The 26,217-nt window shown below is 42.1% G+C and overlaps 1 protein-coding gene across 1 annotated transcript in view; it reads left to right on the forward strand.

Annotated features, from left to right (window-relative positions):
- The first annotated feature begins 5,587 nt into the window (after positions 1–5,587).
- The window catches only part of PIWIL4 (piwi like RNA-mediated gene silencing 4), a 95,955-nt gene continuing 75,325 nt past the window's right edge, over positions 5,588–26,217 (forward strand). Inside the window, exons 1-2 of the mRNA XM_081099020.1 lie at positions 5,588–5,761; positions 11,441–11,545. Of these exons, the coding sequence (XP_080955146.1) occupies positions 5,626–5,761; positions 11,441–11,545 (241 nt within the window). The 5' untranslated portion in view covers positions 5,588–5,625. The remainder of the gene's footprint in view (positions 5,762–11,440; positions 11,546–26,217) is intronic.

Here is a 26,217-nt window from a genome sequence, read left to right on the forward strand (position 1 = left end):
AACACAATTCAAAATGGGTAAAATACTTGAATAGACATTTCTCCAAGAAAAATGTACAACTAGCCTATAAGCACATGAAAAGATGCTCAACATCACTAGGCATTAATGGAATGCAAATAAAAACAACAAAGAGATACCACTTCACCCTAATTAGGATAGCTAGGCATTATGAAAGGAGAAAGAGAGAGCAAGAGGAGAGAACAAATGTTAGCAAGGGTTAGAGAAATTGGAATCCTTGTGCATTGCTGGTGGGAATGTAAAATTGTGCAGTGACTTGAAGAAGTTTGATGGTTCTTCAAAAAGTTAAACATAGAATTACCATATCATCCAGCAATTCAGTTTCTAGGTACATACTCAAAAGAATTGAAAGTAGGGGCTCAAACAAGCAATTTGTGCACTAATGTTCATTGTGGCATTATTGGAAATTGGCAAAAGGTGGAAATGTTTAATCCAAATGTCCACCAACAGATGAACAGATAGACAAAATGTGGTATATAGTACATACAATGGAATATTATTCATCCTTAAAAAGAATGCAATTTTGACACATGCTGAGCATGGATTAACTTTAAAAACATATCTATGCCCTAGGCGGTTTGGCTTAGTAGATGGAGCGTTGGTCTGTGGACTCAAGGGTCCCAGATTCGATTCCGGTCAAGGGAACGTGCCCAGGTTGCGGGCTCGGTCCCCAGTGGAGGGGCATACAGGAAGCAGCCAATCAATGATTCCCTCTCATCATTGATGTTTCTATCTCTCTCTTCCTCTCCTTCCTCTCTGAAATCAATAAAACAGGGGTCCTCAAACTACGGCCCGTAGGCCACATGCAAATACAAATACTGTATTTGTTCCCGTTTTGTTTTTTTACTTCAAAATAAGATATGTGCAGTGTGCATAGGAATTTGTTCATAGTTTTTTTTTTTTAAACTATAGTCCGGCCCTCCAACGGTCTGAGGGACAGTGCACTGGCCCCCTGTTTAAAAATTTTGAGGACCCCTGCAATAAAAAGTACATTTTAAAAAATATGCTAAGTGAAACAAGATAAATACAAAAGGAAAAATACTGTATGAGTCCACTTATAAGAGGTATCTAAAGTAGCCAAATTTATAGAGACAAAAAGCAGAATAGAGGTTACCAGGGGCTGGGAGAGGAAGAAATTGGGAATTTGGGTTTAATGGGTACAGAGTTTCTGTTTGGGACAATGAAAAAGTTCTGGAAATAGATAGTGATGGTGGCTATACAACATTGTGAGTGTACTTAATGCCATTGAGTTTACACTTAGAATGGTTAAAATAGTAAGTTTTATGTTACCTATATCTTATCACAATAATAATAAAGCAGTTAGACCCCCAGGCCCCTCATTCTAAGCAACTAGATGGATGACTTCACCCCAGATGATGACTGGAGGTAATGCTCTGGAGGAAGTCAAACGGGCTCTCCAGACTGGAAGGTATAAAGCACAATTGGGGGCAGGACCACCGCATTGAAACAGGGTTATTTCATACTCAGTCTTCAGTTCTCTTCTACCACTCACTTCCCAGGGTGCTGGCACCAGAATGAAGATACCCTCCAGGAGGGAGACAAAAGGGGTCACCTCATGGAGAATCTGAGCAGTTCGAGAGATTGATCTTAAAATAGACATCAGGGGTTCCCCAACTAACCCTCCCGGACAGATAAACCATCAGTGAAACTTCCAGTCAATAATCTCCACCTGTATGTACAGATTCATATTCTGCACTACTAGGTAGGGCAAGATGGTAAAGGATCACCTGAAGAGAGAGGAAAGCTACTAAGACAGAAACAAACAAAAAAAACAGAAATAGATAACTTGGAGGAGGCAGCAATTATACAGGGGAAAAGGTTGGAAATTAAGTATATTATTAATATCCTCAGATATAATATAAAGAAAGTCAATGTGTTATATAAAAAGGAATAATCAGAGCCCTAGCTGGTTTGGCTCAGTGGGTAGAGTGTTGGCCTGTGGACTGAAGAATCTCTGGTTTGATTCCGGTCAAGGGCACGTGCCCAGGTTGCAAGCTCAATCCCCAGTTGGGGGCATGCAGGAGGCAGCCAATCAATGATTCTCTCATCATTGATGTTTCTATCTCTCTCTCCCTCTTCCTTCCTCTCTGAAATCAATAAAAATATATATTTTTTAAAAAGAACTAACTCTGAGAAATTAAAAACATGATAGCAGAAATGAAAAATTGAATGTTTGGAAAATAATGAGGAATCTCCCAGAATGTAGTGCAAAAATCTACACTAATAAAAGACAAACATGCAAATTGACTGTACCTTCGCTACACCTTAAGCCATGCCCACCAGCCAATCAGAGCGACTATATGCAAATTAACCCAACCAAGACGGCGGCTGGCAGCCACGGAGCTGGAGCAAGCAGGAGGCTTGGTTGCCCCAATAATGGAAGAAGCCAAGCTTCCTGCTTGCCCCGGTGGCTCTGAGCTCCACTCAAAGCAACAAAGTTTCAATTATAGAAGGTAAATAAATCCCAGATACGTGCTTTCAGCTGGCTGTGGCCACAGAGCTGGAGCGAGCAGACGGCTTTCCTCCCGCCCGCCCTGGCTGGCTCTGAGCTCCTCTCAAGGCTACAAAGTTTCAATTATAGAAGGTAAATAAATCCAAGAATAAAAAAAGAAAGAAAAAAGGAGAGGCTGGGAGCTTCCGTCGCCGGCAGGCTTGGCCAGCCTGAAAACAGCCCTCGGCCCCTCACCCAGACTGGCCAGGCACCCCAGTTGGGACCACCCACCCTGAAGGGGGTGTGACCAGCCTGCAAACAGCCATCAGCCCCTCACCTAGGCTGGCCAGTCACCCTAGTGGGGACCCCCAACTTGAAGGGGGTGTGACCAGCTGCACATACCCATCAGCCCCTTACCCAGGCTGGCCAGGCAGCGCAGCAAACCCCCACCCTGATCCAGGACACCCTTCAGGGCAAACCAGCCAGCCCCCACCTATGCACCAAGCCTCTATCCTATATAAAAAGGGGGTAATACGCAAATTGACCCTAACAGCAGAAAGACTGGGAATGACTGGTCACTATGACACACACTGACCACCAGAGGGCAGACGCTCAATGCAGGAGCTTCCCCCTGGTGGTCAGTGTGCTCCCACAGGGGGTGCTCTGTTCAGCCACAAGCCAGGCTGATGGCTGCCAGTACAGCGGTGGTGGTGGGAGCCTCTCCTGCCTCCTCAGCAGCGCTAAGGATGTCCGACTGAAGCTTAGGCCTGCTCCCCGCTGGCAAGTGGACATCCCTGAGGGCTGCCGGGCTGCCAGAGGGATGTCTGACTGCCAGCTTGGGCCCGTTCCCCCAGGGAGCGGGCCTAAGCCAGCAGGTGGACATCCTCCTAGGGGTCCCAGACTGTGAGAGGGCATAGGCTGGGCTGAGGGACCGCCCCCCTAAGTGCACAAATTTTTGCACACCGGGCCTCTAGTTCAGATATAAAATAGGTCAGAAAATTAGAGGACAAATCAGGAGATCTAACATTCAAATAACAGGGTTCCAGAGAAAACAGACACTGCAATAAAATGATTTTTTTTTTAAGTCTCTAAAGTGAAGGACATGAGTTTCTAGGTTGAAATGATCTACTGAATGCCCAGTAAAATGGTTGAAAATTTGACCCATATCAAGGTGTATCATCATGAAGTTTCAAACCAATGAAGACAAAGAGAAGATTCTCCAAGTTTCTAGAAAGAAAAAAACAAGTTCTATACAAGAGATGAGGAATAGAATGACCGCAGAATTGTATGGTAACAGTGGATTCCAGAAGACCATGGTGCAATGACTAAAATTCTGAGGAAAAATTATTTCCAATTTAGAGTTCTTTATCCAGCTAGACCTCCACTTTAATAGAAAATAAAATAAAGACCCTTGTAATCCTGTAAGGACTTAGACCTTTTATCTCCCATAGACCAGTTATCAAAGGGCAACTGGAGATACGCTCTTCCAAATAAGTGAATCAACCAAGAAAGAGAAAAAGATGGGATGCACAAGTAAGGGATCCAGTTCAGGCGAGGTATGATGGTGAAGGGAAATTCTTAGACAGCAGCTGTGCAACCACAGGTATACAGAGCAACCAACCAGTCCGGACTCTGAAGAGACTTTCTAGAAAAGATGAAATGGATAGAATTCCTCATGTGTTTGAACTTACTAAAATATTTACAGCCCTGGCAGGCATGGCATAGTTGGTTGGGTGTCCTCCCGTGCATGGAAAGATTGCCGACTCAATTTCTGCTTAGGGCACATGCCTGGGTTGCATCTGCATCCCCAGTGCAGGAGACAGTGATGGATGTTATGTTCTCACATCAATGTTTCTCTCTCTCTCCTGCTCCATTCCTCTCTAAAAATCAATAAATTCTTCTTTAAAAAAAAGATTTACACAAGGACGAAGAGTGTGGGAATTGATTAGTGATATGGACATTAAAAATCAAGCAAATTAAAAAACAAGGCAATTATTAACTCCAGGAAGGAAAAGGATATGACTTGGTGTGGCTGTCACTGGAGTTTACATAGTCATGATTATGTAAAATGCTCCAGCCAAAATTTCAGCTTATCTGTATGAGGAGGTGAAGGAGGCAGTAAGGATATGAATAGATGGTGAGCATGAATGATTGCTAACTTCTTGTCTTCCGTGGTAGAAAATCAACATACACCTAACATTGAAAAATAAAAAGCAGCAAAAGGAGCACTTGGTTATATGGTTGTAAATAGTACGTTATCAGCCAAAAGAAGTGAAAGTGGCTGCCTCTGGGGTGAAATGGAGGCAGATGTGGTCCCCTGTATTTGGTTACCAGCCTTGTAGAACTATTTAACTCTAAAATAATGCACATTTAGCTTTCATAAAATTAACACAGCATAATTCCCTCTTTTATATGGCTGCCAAAACACACACACACACACACACACACACACACAACCACCCAAACAAACAAAAGCAACAAAACTCTCGGTTTTCCCATTTGCTATCAAATCAAATTTTTCTGAATTTGATTTCCTCACCTGTAAAATTGGTTGTTATATAGATTGAAATGGATTGTGAATACAAAAGCCCTTGAAAACTACAAGAGTTGTTTAACAACAACAACAATTAAAAACTTAGAATCCAAAAGTTGGGAATCCTCAACATTCATTTATTCCATCACGTTCTGTGTGTAGCAGGGAGCGAGACGCCATAAAGCATAACCTTACCCTCAACCCACCTGCCCAGTACCTGCCCCCGCTCCTACTTGTTCTGGGTGGCGATCTATTCTTTGGGCTTTGGTGCTAGACTTTTCTGAATTCGTATTCCGGCTGTGTTGACTGGCCTCAGACCTTTTCCTTAGCTTTTTCTGAATCTTAGTTTCCCTACCCGGGAATAGTAGAGCCTCTCTTGCCAAACTGATGTGTGGAGCAAAGGAGAGATTGATGGCAAATCCTTTGCTTTGGTCAGTAGCTAAGCGCGGCCGGCTAACTTCAACGCCTTCTTGGGCGCGCAGGACGCCTGGGGCCGGGGAGAAGCCGGCTGAGAGCTGCTGGGGGCGGGGAAGATCGCAGTCACTATGGCAACCGGAGACGCCTCGCGTTCTCGGCCCCCTGCGGCGAAGCTGGGAAGGCCAGCCGCGAAGACGCCCGCGGCATGAGGGTGGAGGACTCGACGGTGGCGGCGCCAGAGGCGGGCAGCGACCCGCAGCAGCTTGGGCAGCCGGCCGGGCTGGAGTGCGGGGCGCGCGGGGAGCCCAGCGACGGCGGCCCCCGGGAGTCCCACAAACAGTGTGAGTTCCCCTGCAGCCGCGGACCCTGCGCAGAGGGACCTGCCGTGTGGAGAACCGGTGAGAAGGAAACGGGGGGAGGGGGGGGGGACCGGAGTGAGACTGGCTGAAGCCGGGAAGGTTTGGGAGGGCGGGGGTGGAGCTGCTGTTTTGGCAAAAGGAGAGGTGATGGCACTGTGGTGGAAAGCACCCAGGCCATTTCCACCCCCCCCCCCCACCCCAGCCTCCGACTTAATTGGCCCCGTCATTGGCCTGGAAGGTATTGGGGGGAAAAAATGTATACATAAAAATGTATCAAAATATAAAGTCATTAAAATGTTATATATATATTATATATATTACATATATATTATATATAATGTAAATAATACAATATATAAAATTTATACACGGAAACATGTAGATCATGTTTGCCAATTCCTTCGTTTTACAGACCAGGATACAGGTCTAGCCTAGAGGAAAGGAAGTGACTCTTCCACGGTCACTCAGCCAGTGCTGGAGAAATACTTCTGAAGCATCCATCTTATATAAAAACTGCCGTTTGAAATTTTAACCCTGCCATTTTGGCTCCTAGAAATGCTTGCTGGCTTAAATAATAAGGAAAATAAGACTACTCCCAATCCAGAGGCCAAACCTTCCCCAGATGAAGCTATCAGTGCTGGCACCAGGCCAGGCTTCCTTTGGTTGAGGTCTCAAAGCCCCAGCACATAGGTCTCTTTAAGAACTTGCAAAGGGGACCGGAAAACCCCATACTTGGGAGACAAAGAAGGTAAAAAGATACAAATAAGGAAACTTCCTCCATGTTGGGGCCCAGAATTTGAAATACAGTTTTCTCTCAGCCCGCGCATAGTAATAATAATAATAATAATAATAATAATAATAAAGTGTAACTCCATCTCTCTAAGCATTGCTTGGTTCTTCTCCGGTCTTCTGTACCACTTCAAACACATACACTCATCTCTTGGACTTTCAGTCCATAAATTACTACCTAATCCTTTTAGAATCTCACAATTTCAGGCCACGTTTTACCCTGCTGTCTCCTCCCTGTCCTGCCAAACGCACAGAAGGCAGTGCTGGGCCACAGTCACAGCCGACGCCGTAGTAACTTGAGTCTGTGCCAGGTCGCAGTGCTCATCCATATTGTTCCATGGATTTACAGATGTTTCCCAGGCCCTGGCGCCCCACAGGTTTTCAGCAGGTGCTAAGGAATGATGATGGTGAAGATAATAAGCCGAAGAGGTTGGAATCCCAGCGGTTTCCAGCCCTTCTGCAGCTCCTTGTTGCGTCTCTGGAGAGCTGTCTCCGTTCCTGCAGCTACCTCCCAGCTCAGCGGTTCCCCGGAGGGAGAGTTGGGCTGAAGAGGCTCAGTCTCCCGCCCAGGGGATCACACACAGTCCTCCCGCAAGACCTCATCAAGAAGCCCCAAAACCTCTGCCTCCTGGTGAAAGGGCCTCTTCCCTCAGCATCAGCTTCCACTGTAACTGATTATCTGCATTATTTCTCTGCGCGCAGAGGCCTTGCAGTGGTTCTCAACCTTCCTAAGGCCGCGACTCTTTAATACAGCTCCTCATGTTGTGGTGACCCCCAACCATAAACTTATTTTCGTTGCTACTTCATAACTGTAACGTTGCTACTGTTATAAATCGTCATGTAAATATCTGATATGCAGGATGTATTTTCATTGTTCGCGACCCACAGGTTGAGAACCGCTGCCTTAGCGCAACTTAATTCAGTATATGGAAGTATTTAGTATAGTTAAATAATTCCTTATTTTGACAAAGTTCTTATCTGGGACTCTTCTCATTAAAGATGCTTGAATTTAAAGGTTCTTTATTCCTGTGGCTGTAGGTGTAAAAGGTAGAATTAACCATTCACTCATCAACTCAACAAATACTGAGTCCTTACTTCATGCCAGGCATTGGGCAAGTTGCAGGGAAGTGAGTAATGAATTGAGGCAGGAGTCTAAACTTTCTGGAAGCTCACAGAGTCCTTTAGAGTTCCCTCCTCAGCCTCCCCGAGAACCTCCTTTCAGGGCCTCAGCCTAAGTAGAGACAGGCCGTTCACACCCACACAAAATACTCTGTCAATTTTCAAATGTTTTCAGTCTATTTTTTGGAAAGGTCTGCAGTCTCTCTACAGCTTGCACTCCCTAATCACAGATATGTTCTCAAATCTACACAGATAGTATATAGTCCTTTCCCATTAAAATGATATAATTTCATCCTTGAATTGTATAAAGGTTCATTTGAGGACCTATCAAATCTTTCATGGACTTCAATGTTAGCTTTAAAATAATTTGTAGCCCACACACCATAATGGTTGACCTCTTCCGATGCTCTCCAGTTTACTGAATCACTGAATCCAGTATTCTAGGTATGATCAGATTAGAATAGTATGTGGGACTATATCCTCCTTTGATCTGAACATGACACTCCTATTAAGGGGATCCAAAATTGCCTTAGCTGTTTTGGCAGACACGTTATACTATTAATACATTAACAAAAGCAGTCTATGGCACCCATAATTCCTAAATACAAGTTGGTATAGTTATCCCCCTATGGATTTTAGCACTTCATTCCAGGTATAGAAGTAGCCCTTTGAGTCCTGAGTTTGCCCTTCACCAAGTTGGTGCCATTCTCACATTTGGTTAGTTTGCTGGCATTTTCTGCATCCAAGTGCGCAAATTAGATGGTGATCTCAACAGTTCCAAGAAGAGCCTCTAGAAGCCCCTGGCCTGTCAATCAGCATCTATGACATGGGCATTCCGTCTCCTACAGATGCACTTTATCAAACGCCTGGCTGCAATGCAGATACGTTGTGGCCACATCTCCCCAATCTAGCTTGGTTAGTAATTTGGTTTTGGAAGAATCAGGTGGGCAAGACTTTTAATTTTTTCGATGAGTTTTGTGACTTATGGAAGTTACTTTTTCACCTATGAACTAGGAATAATTATACCTACCCATAGGGTGATTGTGAGAAAGATATAATGTATGTATGATGCTTAGGGCATGGTAGCATTCAATAAATTGTAGCAATTGTTATTAGCTCCTAACAAAAAAACAAAACAGTTTTATCTGAAATAATATTGTTTTCAGCAGTCCTTAACACAGTAATCACAGCTCCTCATTGTACTCACAATCAATCTGTTGACCAGTTCATTCACAATGTTGGTAAAGAATCAACATTAAACTGCTGCTAGTTTTTTATTTTTCCCTCCCTTCCTTCCTTCCTTCCTTCCTTCCTTCCTTCCTTCCTTCCTTCCTTCCTTCTTTCCTTCCCTCCTATTTCTTTTTGGGGTCAGGAAATATTTGCTTATACTAGCTCCTCAAAACTTTAGTGATTTCCTATGTAAATTCTTCTAGCAGCTGGGCTGAAATTGCCAAGAGACTTGAACTTAAGGCAGGTGGTCTCTTCCTCTTTACTAACCAGTTTTAGGCTCTTCTCTCTTCTTAGCTACATTTCTTAAAAGCTTTTCTGCCTAAATTTTAACCAAAAAAGTTTAAACCAAAGTTAAGCTGGAGTAATGCTGATCCCATCTCTCATTCCCATGACTCCTAGCTTTGGGGAAACAAGAATGAGATGCAGAAAGTATCTCTACCTTGTCCTTGTCTAAGGGTGTGTGGGGTCTTCATGACCAGGCATGACCCAGGGCCACAGCCAGAAGCAGCAGGTCCCTTGCCCCATTTGGGCCAGTCTGCACATAAGCCAAATTTATTCACTTGTGTTCTCTATTGGTTAGTTTGGAAAAGATGATGCATCTGCCATATCTTTGGGAGTTTAAAGCCAAATATTAAATAGCTAAATTATTTTATTGTTTAGGTGTTCCATGGTTCTTTGTTTTGAGCTTTTGAGTACTGAGACTAGAACTACTGGTTCCCTGACATTCACAAGGCTGCATTGGCAGACATGCACATAGAATAGTTTTCAGCTCTATCCAATTTTTTTTTTTTTAAAAAAAAAAACATTTTTATTGCTCTCAGAGAGGAAGGGAGAGGGAGCGAGAGATAGAAACATCACTTATCAGCTGCTTCTCTCACTCCTCCCGCTGGGGATGAGCCCGTAACCCAGGCATGTGCCCTTGACTGGAATCAAGCCCAGGACCCTTCAGTCCCCAGGCCAACACTCTATCCACTGAGACAAACCGGCCAGGGCGAGCTCTATCTAATTTAACAATGCTTGATACTATTTGAACACACATTTGCCGAGCATCTATTATTATGCCAAGCTGTGACTAAATAGACATCCCTGCCTTTAGGTTAGGTTATTTATGGTCTGGTAAGGAAGATATGGTAATAGTTATATAAGTAATTGCGTGTAAAATAAATAAAACCATATATAAATGGCAATAAATGAAATTAAAGAAAGAGGAGAATGCTATGAGGAGAAATAACCAGGAGCATTTTGAGATTGTGGAGTCAGGGAAGGTTTTCCTAAAGAACTGCAATTTGCCTAGCCAGTGTGGCTCAGTGGTTGAACATTGACCTATGAACCAGGAGGTCACAGTTCAATTTCTGGTCAGGGCATATGCCAGGGTTGCAGGCTCAATCCCCAGTAGGGGGTGTACGAGAGGTAGCCAATCAATGATTCTCTCTCATCATTGATGTTTCTATATCTCTCTCCCTGTCCTTTCCTCTCTGAAGTCAATAAAAATATTTTTTTTAAAAAAAGAAAAATTTAAGGCTACACATGAAATTTGAATGGAAGTTCCCTGTGCAAATATACTAGGAGAACCACACCTTAGGCAGAGAAAATAGATGTGGGAATGGGCAAGAGGGCCATGTTACAGCTCAGAGAACAAGAGAGAAAGGCCAACAGGAGCGATTGGGGAGACAGACAGGGTCAGAGAGCACAGAGCTGAAAAAATATAGCTAAGGTACTTAGAACAAATAACACGGTTCTCCACCATTGCAGTGATGTCCGGTAGGGCCAGGTTCGAGGCCAGGACAAAGTCATAGGCCCATAGTGATTCACTACCACAGTTCAGGTTCAGGCTCTAAAAGTGACGATTAAATAGTGCTGAGGCTGTTCTGTTATATATCTGCATTGGAGACTCCGTGAACACATCTGAATTATTCGTTGCTATGTCCTTTGCCCCTAGCCAAATGCCTGGCACAGAGTAAGTTTTTAATAGGATTTTATAGAACAAATGAAAGCGTTCTTTTCTTTTTTTTTTTTTAATTATCACCCAAGGATATTTTTCCATTAATTTGAAGAGAGAGTAGAAGAGAGGGGGGGAAGAGAGAGAAATATTGATGTCAGAGAAACATCGATTAGTTGCCTCCTGCACGTGCCCTGTCCAGGCCCCTGGCCGGGGAGGACCTGCAACCGAGGTATATTCCCTTGACCCCAATTAAACCCAGGACCCTTCAGTCTGCAGACAACACTGAGCCAGACTGGCTAGGGCTGAAAGTGTTCTTGAAGCTAATGAAGAAAACTCCATGTATTTCCACATAATACCTAAAAGAGATATCTTAAACTACCCAAAAGTTCAGGAATTATATAACAGTATGAAGTCCCAAAAGAACCAGGATATCTTCCCAAAACAGAGTCTGCAGGATTTATCATCTGCATTGATATAAAAGGATATGTCTTTAAAAAAAAATAATTACCCATATAAGTGTAATGGCTAGAAGGTTGGGAAGAATTTATGGTATGTAACCAACCTCGTTAATGTCTTTATAGGGAAGAAATTTTTATATTGTGAGCCACACAAGAGAATTAAGGAAGTACTGGAAGAAGAACTCTATATTAAGAGAGATGAATGCCACATTAAAAATACACCTGCAGGTAATCTCAGAGACAAATGAGTGTACAGTATTTGTGAAATGGATATGAAATTGCCTATTTGATTGCAGAGTGATTATTTATTGCAAAATCATGACTATCAAAAGAAAAATGGTTCTTTGAGGAAATTATTGAGCTAATTTTATAATTATTTGCCTATACCCAAATAAGCTGTTATATATAGAAGAAAAAATTATTAAATATCAGTATGTACATTGCTATCTAAGGTCTTTTGAAGTGATTTCTATTTAATGACAAGCAGAATTTTTCCCCAACTGCCTGAAAAACACAATAACATCTTTGATCTTTATCAACATAAGTATGACCAATAACAGTGGTCCCAGCGTTAGATTTCATCAAAAGCAGATTGCTGGAAACTGGCTCAGTAGGTCTAGGGTGGGGTTCAATAATTTGCATTTGTATCAAATTCCCAGGTGATGATGCTGCAGGTCAAGGAGCCCTGCTGTGCAAATCACTGACCCAGAAGAATCTAAGTCATTTAAATAAGTCAACTTATCTAAGGATTTATTGCACATACATAGAGTGTATGAGTTATATGGTAGGAGAGCTTTCACTGGTGGTTCACTGGGGGAAAAGACATGCTCTCGAATCCGAATCCCTCACAGATGTAATTTCGAAACTGCTGGAGCCCCTCATTTTCACAGTTCTTTCTTAGTGATTACTAGGTGCATACTTCATGCCCTTCAAATCATCAGTTTTTTATAGAAACTCTCTTGGGTACCAGCTTTGCTGGGAGAAATAAAAGAATTGAAAACATGACCCTGAGGATTGTTGAACACCCAGCAGGTAAGGCCTGAATTCTCTAAAAATCCCTAAGAGCAGACACTGCAGGCCGCAAGGTGCATAATTTCAGACCCCTGACATATTTGCTCTCTTTTTCAAAACCAGCCAGAGAAACATCTTTACAGGTCTCCCATGTCACTGAGTCTTACAGAATGAGAGAGCAGCAAAGTGGGCAATTTTGCTCATGTGGTATCTGGAAGGAGAGCTACAGTCTAGTTTGAACTCCTGTGAATGGATGGAGAATGACCACTAACCTGTTTCCCCGAAACCCAGACTACATACCATTTTCCTGGTGGTTAAACATTGTTTAAGTCTATACTATTATATTTGGGGTTTACTTTCATTTATACACTTATAAATTTATGATTTATATACTATTTGGATGTCATATTAATCTTTTTAAATATATATTTTTTTATTGATTTCAGAGAGGAAGAGAGAGGGAGAGAGAGATAGAAATATCATTGATGAGAGAGAATCATTGATCTGCTGCCTCCCGCATGCGCCCCACTGGGGATCGAGCCTGCAACCCAGGCATGTGCCCAACTGGAATCAAACTGTGATCTCCTGGTTCATAGGTCAAAGCTCAACCACTGAGCTCTGCCGGCTGGGCATATGTTGTATTATTCTTACTGTATATATTTGATTATAAGACAGGCTACATGAATAGGAAATATCATTTGGCTTATAAAAATTCATTTTTATAGGCAATCTTTTCAAATATGTTCAAATAAAATAGAGAATGCTTGGGCTGCATTTTAATAATATCCATTAGAGGTGGCAGAGAGATACTATTTTAGCCTAGAAATATTTTTCAAAGCTGAAAATAAATTCTTTAAGGTTAAGTTTTAAAGGGACTCTACTTATGGAAAACAAACTGCTATTTTTTTTTCTTTTTCTTCTTCTTTTTTTTTAAATGGCTGAAAGCCCCATGCCCTTGGCCACAAGCTTAGTCTCAGAGTGTTGGCAGCTCTGGGCCAGCCACCAGACCTGCTGGTGCAGGGTTACTGTGACGCAGTTCTTTAAATACATGGTGAAGTCATGGCTTCTCTTCCTGAAAACACAGCTTGTTACCCACACCCAGAATTCTGAACAACACTTTTAGGGATTGGACAGCTCTTATAGATGTTGAGAGAGTTTAGTACACTTGACCCATGGTCTCCACTTCTTTATTTATCCTTTGTTCCTCTACCCATTTCAATTAGGTTTTTGCTTCCATGAATCCAGGATAACTGTTCCCTTCCAGTTTTCAAATGGCTTTCCTCATGAAGATCAAATCCAATGATCTTGAAGATCATATACAATCCACAAACTCATCAAACGCACCTTTTCTGTAGCATCTGACACATTGCTTACTCCTTTCCTGTTAAAACACGTTCTCAAGTAGCCTCCAGACCACCCTGCTCCAATCTCCTGTTTTCGTTCACACCACTTTGGAGAATTTTTGCTCTAAACTTTGAAGAATTCAATCACAGACCCTATTCTCTATTAACACTGACTCCCTGGGTGGTCATATCTAATCATATTGTACTCCAAGATTGATCTCTCTTGTTTCTGCTTTCCCCTAAAATCCCAAACGCCTAATTAACTTTCCACTTGGATATCTAATAGTTCTTCAAACCTAACAGGCCCAGACAGAACTCATGTTCTTACTCCAGCTTTTGAAATCCCACTCTTCAACAGGTCCAACCTTCTCAAGAAGCAGTACCACCATTCACTCAGTGGATTATGCCAAAGACCTAGAAGTCAAATCTTCAAACTTCACATCCTGTCCATCAACTGATATTATTGAATCTACATTTGAAATATAGCCTAAATTTCCCCAACTGCGGCCTTGCCCAAGCCTCCATCATCTCTTGCAGGCTCAACAGTAAAATCCTGTAACAGCTTCTACTGTCATTTATTCTCTGCACAGACATCAGAGGGACCTCTTACATGTAAATCTTCGCACATCACCTCCAAGCTCAACACTCTCCAATGGCTCCATATTAGTCTTTGTTTATGTTTTAATCTCTTTGTATGGCCAACTCACCTCTCTGAACTCATCTCCTATACTTTCCTAATCCACTTTAGCCACACAGGCTTTCTTGATATATTGGAGCAGGCCAAACCTACTCTCCCCCCGCCCCTACCCCCCACCCCCCGGCCCCACCACACACACATACTTTTACACTTCACTTAGACCATCAAATGTCTCTCTCTCTCTCCATTCAAATTTCACTTCAAATGTCATTCACTTGGAGGTAACCTCTCTACCAAGTTAAAATGAAAACTACCCACCCTCCCAAGTTACTCTCTAAGCCAGCGGTTCTCAACCTGTGGGTCATGACCCTTTCACAGGGGACGCCCAAGACCATCGGAAAACACATATATAATTACATATTGTTTTTGTGATTAATCGCTATGCTTTAATTATGTTCAATTTGTAACAATGAAATTGGGGGTCACCACAACATGAGGAAATATATTAAAGGGTCGTGGCATTAGGAAGGTTGAAAGAACCACTGCGGGAGCCTTTATATTACTTTCTTCTTTCTGCTTTTTTCTATCACTTCCTGAATTATATGTTAATTTGTGTACTCCATTATTGACTCTCCCACTAGAACATAAGCCACCTGAGGACAGAGTCTCTATTTTACTTACCACAAATTCTCACAAAGCCATGTGCTATAGCTGTTATGGCTTTTTTGAGATATATTAGTAGTGTTACCCATTTTTATAGATGAGTAAACTAATAGTTTAAGAGTTTTTTTACTGTCCAAGGTTATGCATTTAGTAAATGGCAAAACCGAATTCCAAATTAAGGTCTGACCCCAAATGCAGTTGACTTTCTTGATTGTTTGTTTGATTGACTGATTGATTGATTGGTTGATTGATTGATTGATTTTAGAGGGAGAGAGAGCAAGGGAGAAAGAAAGAGAGAGAGAGATTTGTTGTTCCACTCATTTATGCATTAATTGGTTGATTTCTGTAATACTCTAACTGGGGATCGAACCCACAACCTTGGCATATTGGGACAATGCTCTAACCAACTGAGCACCAGGCCAGGGCACCATTGACTTTCTATTCACTGTAGTGCCTCCTGTGACATATTATGGCTAAATCTAGTGGCTTGGGATTTCTGCAACATTTGACATAGTTGATGGCTCTCTCCTTAACCCTTCTTCCTTCCTCAAATTCCTTGATACTAAAATGTCCTCATTCTTCTCTTCTCTGGATAGTCCTTCTAATCCTCCTTTATGAATAATTTTATTTATTTATTTATTTATTTATTTTAATTTATTGCTTAAAGTATTACAAAGGGTATTACATATGTGTCCATTTTATCCCCCCGCCCTAGACAGTTATGAATTATTTTATTTTATTTTATTTTATTTTTTTCTTTTAATTAAATTTTTATTGTTCAGATTATTACATTTGTTCCTCTTTTTTCCCCCCCATAACTCCCCTCCTCCCAGTTCCCACCCCACCCTCCACCCTCACTCCCCACCCACTGTCCTCATCCATAGGTGCACGATTTTTGTCCAGTCTCTTCCCGCATCTCCCACACCCCTTTTCCCCCCAAGAATAGTCAGTCCATTCCCTTTCTATGTCCCTGATTCTATTAAAATCACCAGTTCATTCTGTTCATCAGATTATTTATTCACTTGATTCTTAGATTCACTTGTTGATAGATGCATATTTGTTGTTCATAATTTGTATCTTTACCTTTTTCTTCCTCTTCCTCTTCTTAAAGGATACCTTTCAGCATTTCATATAATCCTGGTTTGGTGGTGATGAACTCCTTTAGCTTTTCCTTATCTGTGAAGCACTTTATCTGACCTTCAATTCTGAATGATAGCTTTGCTGGATAAAGTAATCTTGGTTGTAGGTTCTTGGTATTCATCACTTTGAATATTTCTTGCCACTCCCTTCTGGCCTGCAAAGTTTCTGTTGAGAAATCAGCTGACGGTCGTATGGGTATTCCCTTGTAGGTAACTGACTGTCTTTCTCTTGCTGCTTTTAAGATTCTCTCTTTGTCTTTTGCTCTTGGCATTTTAATTATGATGTGTCTTGGTGTGGTCCTCTTTGGATTCCTTTTGTTTGGGGTTCTCCGTGCTTCTTGGACCTGTAAGTCCATTTCTTTCACCAGGTGGGGGAAGTTTTCTGTCATTATTTCTTCAAATAGGTTTTCAATATCTTGCTCTCTCTCATCTTCTGGCACCCCTATAATTCTGATGTTGGTACGCTTGAAGCTGTCCCAGAGGCTCCTTACACTATCCTCGCATTTTTGGATTCTTTTTTCATTTTGCTTTTCCGGTTGGGTGTTTTTTGCTTCCTTGCATTTCAAATCATTGACTTGATTCTTGCGCTCCTCTGGTCTGCTGTTGGGAGTCTGTATAATATTCGTTATTTCAGTCCGTGTATGCTTAATTTCTAGGTGGTTCCCCAATATACGATCGAGGGTCTCATTAGTTTTCTTGTAGATCTCATTAAGTTTATCGGCGGCTTCTAAACAGTTCTTGAGAGACCTTAAAAGTGTGGTTCTGAACTCTATATCTTCCATTGACAATTTTGTCCTGTTTCTTTGTCTCCGCATTTTGTTATGCTTCCTTGGTGCACCCCCTAGTGGTCTTTGTGCGCAGTCTTATAGTTAAACGATTGTTGTAGCTAATACCAGGGAGGGTTTGACCTCCAGGCCAAGTGGCTATGAGAATCAGCTGTGTCTGCAGTGAGAGAACTTCTGTCCTCTAGGGAGGTGCTAATCTAGCCTTTGCCTGAGGCTATCCGGCAAATGCCTGTGTGCAGGGCTTGGGCGGGGCGGGTCGCACAGGATCAACAGGGTGGGCCGGAGAGAGCAGTTATGGCGGCTCTCAGTCCGGTCCCCAGGAGCTCTGCCTCTCTGAGTCCCAGCAATGGCTGCAAAGCTCGGAGAGAAAGCTGCACTCGCTCTGACCGAAGCCAGACAGTCCCGCTTCTCCCATTTGAGTCTGGGTCCCTAAAGACTCACCTGTATCTGGAGCTCAGAGTCTGCGACTCCCTCCCGATTGAAAACGCCAACCGCGCCCTCCGCTGCCAGCCCGCTCCGCGCACTCCGCACCTCAGAATTTGACTTCAGCACTGCGCCTCCTCTGAGTGTCCGTATGCGTTTCTCTTTCCTCCTAGTTGTAGGACTTTCACTCAGCCAGCATTCCTGTGGTTCTGGGTGATGTCCCTTCCATTTTTTGGTTTCACTTTTGAAGTAGTTGTTCAAAGCAGCAAACTCCGGCGTTAACCTATGCCGCCATCTTGGTTCCAGTTATGAATAATTTTAAATCACCCCCATTTTCAAATGTGGATGTTTGCCAGGGTATTACCCAGAGTCTTCTCACCTTGTTTCATGAGTTCTCCCTGAATCGGCTCAGCTATTCTTGTAGTTTCCTCTACTATATCACTGCCATGCTTCTGAAATCTGTGTCTCCAAGCTAAATCTCTCTTCCCAGATGTCCCATAAGTACCTAGGGTCCGCGTCCAAAATTAAACTCATACCTCTCCCCATTGCTCCTTCCCACGTGTCTCCCATCCCAGTGAATGCCATGGCCTGTTATCCAAGTCTAGAACCGGTGAGCCATCCTCCATCCCACTCCAGATCACCGTATCCCGCATCTCATTAGGCTATCAGGGCTATCTTAGCTTGGCTCAGGATCCAAACTGTTGGCTCATATGCTAGCTCCCTCTTGTAAACATATGGACATATTTATTTGTTCTGCATTGTGTTTTTTAAATATATGAATGAGTTGTCAACATTTTACATAATCTAGATTTCTAGATTATCTTGGGTGAAGAGAAAGAAAGATGTGACAACAGAGTCGACATTCGCAGTCACACTGTCCCTGCTGGCCTCTCCACCCAACTGTTAAACGTTGCTCACCCAGTTCCGCAGTCAAGTGGGGTATATCACATGCTATTCAATGTTTACACATTCACTGCAGACTTCCTCTTCTTGTGGTAGAAATAGGGATAAAGTATTTCTCTGGCATTCATGCTTCCAGTAAAAGTAGAAAGAAAATAAGACGGGAAGAGCCAGTTAGTTTTTACCCCTGACTTTACTTCCTTATATTACCTGCCTGGTTTTGCTCTCTCTCAGAAGTTCTCTCAGATAGAGAAGCAATATGTACTATTTCTTAGGTATACCCTAGTCTATCTCAATTCTAGGGACTCCAAGGTATATACATGTATCCGAGCATGTTTGTGGAGCTGTGTATACATTAGTTGGTTCATTTGAATTTTTAAACAATCAACTTCACAGACTCTCACAATGATACGGTTGCTGAAGGTGAGATTCCAAAAAATGTCCAGACTGGGCTTCCCCTCAATCAGTGATAAAGCACCTACACATGGGCACATAAGAAAGTGCATGGAGTGCTCGCTTCGGCAGCACATACACTAAAATTGGAACGATACAGAGAAGATTAGCATGGCCCCTGTGCAAGGATAACACGCAAATTCGTGAAGCGTTCCATATTTTTTTAAAAAAGGAGACATATGTAATACTCTTTGTAATACTTTAAGCAATAAAAATAAATAAATAAATAAATAAATAAATAAATAAATAAAAGTGCATGGAGGTAAACCTACTGCAGAGATGATGCCATCTGTTAAGAGGGGGGTTTGTTCCAAAGTTAAGCACCTCACATTATATCACGTTTTAATTGTGACTGAGTTAATAATGTCAAGTATCCAGAAGCATTAGATTTAAATTATTTATGTGCTTTTTCTCTTTTTCTTTGGTTGGTAAATGATCAAAAGTTTTCTCTCCTTTGGTTGAGTGAAATTGGTAAAAAATCAATAAAAAAAAATCAGGAGATCCAGAAGTTAGGTGTTATGGACATCTAACAGAGTGAGCAACACGTTTCTTTTGGGGTGCTGTTGTTTGGGTAGGAACAGGGGACTCGGGATAAGGAGCTGTGCAGTCTCCTGGGGCCCTCAGCTGCACGCGCTGTCCCATCTGTTCTTGTGGCTGTGTTGTAACATCAGTTAACAAGAGCTGCGAAGACGGTGCAGTGGCCAAGATGTCCTAGGTGGTGGTTGCTGTGTCCCCATACTTGGGTTTAGGGAATGGCATCAGTGGCCACAGAAAAAATGGGCTTCCAGACCTCTAAACCTTCTCTTCTTTGGGCTTTTGATTTTTTTTCCAGGCTCCTGAAGCAGAGACATATGGGCTCAGTAAGAAGCATTGGATGCTGTGGTGAGGGGTGAGGTAGATGAAGGGTGTCTATATATATGATGGTGATGATGGGAATACTAATTATTATCATAATGACTAGCATTCACAGTGTGTCTTCTGGACATGATAGTGTTCACAAATTATCTCTCTTTTTTTTTTAAATATATTTTATTGATTTTTTTACAGAGAGGAAGGGAGAGAGATAGAGAGTTAGAAACATCGATGAGAGAGAAACATTAATCAGCTGCCTCCTGCACATCTCCCACTGGGGATATGCCCGCAACCCAGGTACATGCCCTTGACCGGAATCGAACCTGGGACCTTTCAGTCCGCAGGCCGACGCTCTATCCACTGAGCCAAACCGGTTTCGGCCACAAATTATCTCTCTTAATTCCTGCAACAACCCTGTGCTCTTATTATTCCCATTTTGCAGATCTGGAAGGCGAGGCTCAGGGCGGTTCAGTGACTTGCCCATTGTCACACATTGAAATAGCTGATATTTGAATGCAGGCTCTTAACCATTGAGTTATATTGTCCCTTTTAAAAAAAACAGGACTACATTACAAATAGTACTCTCTTCAGTTAACACACACACACACACACACACACACACACACATACACACACCCAACAAAACCAACACCAAAACAAAAGTTGGCACATTTCCCCAGTTTAGATTCAGTAAAAGTAGAAAGAAAATAAGACGGGAAGAGCCAGTTAGTTTTTACCCCTGACTTTACTTCCTTATATTACCTGCCTGGTTTTGCTCTCTCTAGAAGTTCTCTCAGATAGAGAAGCAATATGTACTATTTCTCAGTTTAGATTCAGAATGGAGGTTTCATCACACACATTCCTGACAGGTGAGAACAGGGCCAGGACCTACAGAAAGGTTCTCAGCATCCTGGAAAAAAAGAAAAGAAATGCAATTTTCTGATCAGATCTCCTGTCAGGTGAAAATGGAATTTGGGGCAACTTATGGAACTTTCTGGATATATGAGAATTTAACAGACATCATCATTCACATATTTTTAGTGATTCCTGAAGATTTCCCCCTCCTTACAACTTTTTAAAAAGAAGAGGTACGTTTGGGAGGCATGCATTATGGAATGATTTATCTTAAAATGATTTCTATGTTTCTAAGAAATTCTACAGAGGACTTTGCAGAAATAAAACTAATATTCTAATTTCATGTTTTCACATTGCAAGGCCTTTTGTATTTTTCTGGCTAAGAACTTTAGTAAGTAGTCATGATAAATTTGATTAATGAAGCTTCCTAGCTTCCTCTTCCACATTTCCTTTCCCAATGACTTTCAATAGTGTCCTGCCAAATCCATTCATCTGTGTCTCTGTGTGTGTTAATGCACGGAAACTTAATTTAGAGTCTGGTTTATTTATTATGTTTAGTACCAACTGAGAAAATGTAAAATGTTGCTCAGTGAGAATGGATATGTTTGTTATTTGTTAATTCATTCAACAAAAATGTTTCGTTTACCTACAATATGCAAGGAATTTACTCCATGCCAAAGGCATGTCAAGATAATTAGAGAGCCTGGAAGCCAACAAACATAAATTTAAATCACTTACATTTTTCTTCCTCTGATCAGATCCTTCCGTGTTTACACAAAGGAGGCATACATGATATGGCTCTAAACTGGCTTTTCAGGCTCTGATGTTTATTGTGCACAGTCCAGAGATAGCTGAAGGGAACACAAGTATTTTTAAAGGGTGAGCTTTCCTTCCCTGAGAGACCAGGCCAGGCCCCACTGGCTGCACTTCCCAGCATAAAGGCATGGTTTAGTAACTTTAAAATTCAGAATAAAAACACACCTAAGCCCTAGCTGTGTGGCTCGGTTGATTGACTCGTGTCATTCCATACGACGGAAGGTTGCAGGTTCATTCCGGTCAAGGCACACACCTGGGTTGCAGGTTCAATCTCAGGTCAGGGCGAGTAGGGGAGGCAACCGATGTTTCTTTCACATTGATTCATTCTCTCTCTCTCTCTCTCTCTCTCTCTCTCTCTCTCTCTCTCTCTCTCCCATCAATAAACATATCCTCAGGTGGGGATTAAAAAAAACCACATACCTCAAAAGGTCTCTGACTAGAAAGGGCTGGGGGCATGAGAGGAGGAGAAAGAAGAATGTCTGGAAGATTCTGAGTTTCGAGGAAGAATTTAATTCCTCTCTCGGAGCTTCTCTCTTGTGCCTGCTGCCCTTTTCCTTTGCGGGTCCAGCTGCCAACACAGGTCTCTGACACTGCCCCCCCTTGTGTTCCTTCCTGCTCCTGGCATGCACGTGGCCATGACCATGGCTGGAGCTGAGGGAGCTGGATTTCTCTTTAAAGAGGCAGCTGCTTCCCAGGGCATCCGCGCTTCTTTCCAGATGAATATATCATCTTTCTCCAGTGGAACATATCCTCTTTCGTAACTTCTTCATCCAAACATCACATCAAAGTAATGCTATTTTTTTCCAGCAGCCTCTACGCTTGAGTACAGTACATGCTTATGCACATATTATCCTTTTAGGGTGTTTTTTTTTTTCATGCATTTCTGAACATCTGCATTTCAGGTATTTTTCCTATTTACTTGTAAACTTCCAGCTATGCCTGTGATTGCATCCAAAAGACCACAACTAAATCAGACTAGTGCAGGTCTTCTATCGAATTGGCCATGGTTTTATTACATAGTTCTACCAACTGATTTTAAACTGTATTCCATTTACCTGACATTCCCATAGTGCAGAACAAACCTAAATCATCTTCTTTTGGTCTCTTACGGGGTGCCTTGCACAGGGGGTACTTAATCATCGTTTGGGGACTCCTAGATCTGAGAGTCTACTATCCAGAGGCTGGTGAGCAGCCCTTTTCTATCTCTAGATTTGATGGAAGAAGAGGAACCTGGTTTGAATGGTGGGGGAAGATTTAGGTTAGATACAAGAAACAAACCTTGTAAGTCTTGACAGAAGGAGATTGTGGAGTTTTCCTTGAAGGTCTTTGACGAAGAAGGAAGAAACTAACCTTGACAGATAGCTTCAGCTGCTCTATTCAGGGGAGGGAAGGAGAAGCAAGCGTTGACATTCAGCTCAGAGAATTAGCTCAGTCACGATGCCCCTAGAAATGGAACCCAAGTCCATACTTGGACTGGAAAATTGTTTCCCATTTCCAAATAATAGCTTCTATTTATTAAGTGTAGAGCACTTTTTCTCCATTTTATCCCAGGCCTATAATAAGCCTTTAAGGTAGTTATTATCATCCCCATTTCATAGACAAGGAGACTGGGACATACTGGGTTAAATAACTTGCCCAAAGTCATACAACTGGTAGGTGGTGGAGCAGAGACTAAAATCCAGATCTCCTACCAACTCAAAGGCTGTGCCCCTAATTATTACATGGTATGAAATCCTTTAGCGAGGGATCGGATGTCAGCGTGGATGCCCGTGGGCAACCTGAGATCTGTAGAAAATGTTTGCCATTGAAATTTGCAGCTTCCAAAATGGGAAAAACAACTTGGGCGCTAACCTGAATTCACGACCTTACTCGACTTGGCTCACAGGTTTCTACACAGTAGATTTTCACCAAATTTGTGTTGACTGACTCTGAAAACGGACTAATTGTCTTTAGGATAGGGAGGAAAGCCCAGTGCAAATCATTACTAAACCAATGCTTATGGGATGGTATCAGGATTTAGGCCTATAATCTGCCAATGTGTAGACAGCACATTCCAAATATTTTGCTATAGTGTTTTCTAGTGACTTTATGTTTCTTTAAAGGGGAGATTAAACAGCATCTAGTTTGTGGCTTTTAGAAGATTATTGAACCTCCTGGATGAATTAATGTGGTCACTTTGGGTTATATTATTTTTAGAAATATTTGCACTTCTAAGAAAAAAAGAAGGATCTCTTACCCTTTGACACAGCATGGAGGGTCATGGAGAGCATTATGCAAAGCAAAATAAGCCAGTTAGAGAAAGACAAATATCACATGACCTCACTCATACGTTGAATCTAATGAACAACATAAACTGATGAATAATAGATCCAGGGACATAGAAGCATAGAACAGATTGTAGAATCTCAGAGGGAAGGCAGGGGAGGGTGGGAAGTGATCAACCAAAGAACTTGTATGTACAACCCTTGAACAGAGACAATGGTGAAGGCCTAAGGCCAGGGATGGGCTGGCTAGAAGGAGTCAATGGAGGAAAAAAGAGGACATATGTAATACTTTCAACAATGAAGATTTAATTTAAAAAGTCAGAGTCAAACAAAGTTGACTGAATGGAATCTATATCTTAACTATTATATATTCTTGATCTTTCTGCATTTTATTACTTATATTTCCATATTGGGTTTTCATCTACTTCTTAAGATCAAATTAAATGACCTAATTAAGCACTGTAGAGGTTTAACTGCATAAGGAATAATGAAATGAATGAACTGGAATAAAAGATTAAACAAATAATAAAGACCTTTGGTCTGATTAATCAAACCATATAAACTGCCGCCCAAATGACTGACAAAAATAATTACCACATAAATATTTTAAAAATACTTTGTGCTAAAAAGAGAATAAGCTAATAATCATCTTGCTTTTGAAAATATTAACAGTGGCCCTGGAAGGGATTTGGAGCATCAAAAAGAATTTCCCCGTGGGAGGCTTGAAGCCAGGACTGCCCAGCAGAAACACGTTACTGCCACAAGCCAAGTACTATTCGAGGCACGGAGGGCTGAGAAGTAAGACCCCAATACCCCGACTTCTTCCAAGGCCCTAAAGGCACAGAACACGTTACACACCAGTGGTATATGCTTTAGTCAGAGTTCTCAATCAAAATTCAGTCTTCTTTTGCCTTGCTTCTCTCTGGTTACTTTTAGGTTAGCCACATTGCCTCATTGTGGAATTTAAACAGTAACAGTGCAGCTAACCAACTGACCCCATGTATGCAACGGACGTTCATGCTCTGAATTGCACTTCTCTTTCCTTTGCTTTGTATTAGCCAGTAAGAGACTGTAGCACGCAGTCAGCCTCAGTGGGGAGGAATCTTTCTTCCAGATGGATGACCTTTGTTTACCAGTGGAAATGGGGAGAGGGGGGTGAGGAAAATAAGGGAGAATAAGGCAACCGCTTTGCTGGGCTCCCTTGGTTTCACCCTATTTTACGTAGGAGGCCACCAAGCTGGGTGCAGTGCACTGCTCCTCACAGACATAACGTCTGGAACAAAATATTCCTCATTCTTCACTGTCACAGCCAGTGTCTTCCAGGAACACTTGTGGCAGGATGTGGAGAAGGCAGGGGTCTTGACATGGAAGCACAAGCAGTGTCCAGATAGTCTAGGGACATGAAACTGGGTATACAAATCCTAAAAAATATCTCTACAATTAGGAGGTTACCCCAGAGTGAGAAGAGAGAAGAGGGTAAGTGCCAAGCTCGGGATTACTCAAGTGAGATTCATGATAGCACATGCTGTGTAGCACTTACGATTCTAGATTCTTCACATATATTAATCTTTCTCATCTTTACAACAATCACATGACACAGGTACAATTCATTTCACAGATGAGAAATTGAGGCACAGAAAGGTTGAATAATTTATTAGAGTCACTCAGCTGGTAAGTGGAAGTGCTGAGATTCAAACCCAGGCAGCTAGTCTTCGTGGCTTTTAACCACTAGGCATGACTGCCTCTTTGAGACAAACAGTGACCAAGCCTGGGTGTCTGTTGAACCTGGAGTACAGTGAGAGGTCAGCAAAAGTGGGACAAAGGAGAAGGGTTCCCAGGGAGACAGCCTCTGGAATATGAAATCAGTAGAAAGAAAATACTGCCACTAAGAAACTAAGACACAAGTTAATACAATCAAATAAACAGAAACCCTTGCTGCTATCGGAGATTCATGGAGCAAAAAGGAACCAGTATGGAGGCCTGGGTTTAATAGGTAGTAATAGCCACCATTTACCATGTGGCAGGCCTGGCAGTGTCTTATATAGTTCTGTAATCCACATGATCCCATGAGATGAGATGTTTAATCTCCGTTTTCCAGGTGAGAACTGAGGCATAGAGACATTGCCTTACCCAAGATCCCATCTAGGAGGTAGCGAGGACAGAACTACAAACTTTGTGTCCACCCAACTTCTGAGACTATACTCTGAATCACTGGGCCATCATGGCAGAGACTCCAGTCGCTGAAAAACAAGGGTGGAACGAGTCGTGGTGATTAAACAGGCACAATGCCAGGGCTATGGGATTGCAGGGTTAGAAGCTGGGAGGCAACTACACTCAAAATCTACAAAGATATGTGTCATGAAGCAATGGTTGATTCAACCCAAGTCTGGGCCACATGCCCATTGGGGGCTGTTGATTTCAACTTTCCACCCAAGTTGTCAGGTCCACTTACAGTGGGTAAATCCATCATTCCAAGCAAACTTCTAAAGCAATTTATTTTCAAGGTGAATAATTTTCTAAATGCCGTCTTACAAGACTGGTTTGAAAAAACAAAATTACCTTCATTTGAAGACATAAAATAGATTTACCCAATTCCTCAATTGGGGACATATGATTTAAAAATATGTTTCATTTTGACCATAATTGCATTACTTCCATCCATACAATGTAGGAGAGACTTGTTCATGGCTCCTGCTCATTGTTACTCACCCAGACTGCCTTCCTAGGAGGCCTCAGCCCTCTATCTCCAGCCCATGTCA

This window comes from Myotis nattereri (genome assembly GCF_964212035.1).
Source record: "Myotis nattereri genome assembly, chromosome: 9".
Taxonomy (NCBI): domain Eukaryota; kingdom Metazoa; phylum Chordata; class Mammalia; order Chiroptera; family Vespertilionidae; genus Myotis; species Myotis nattereri.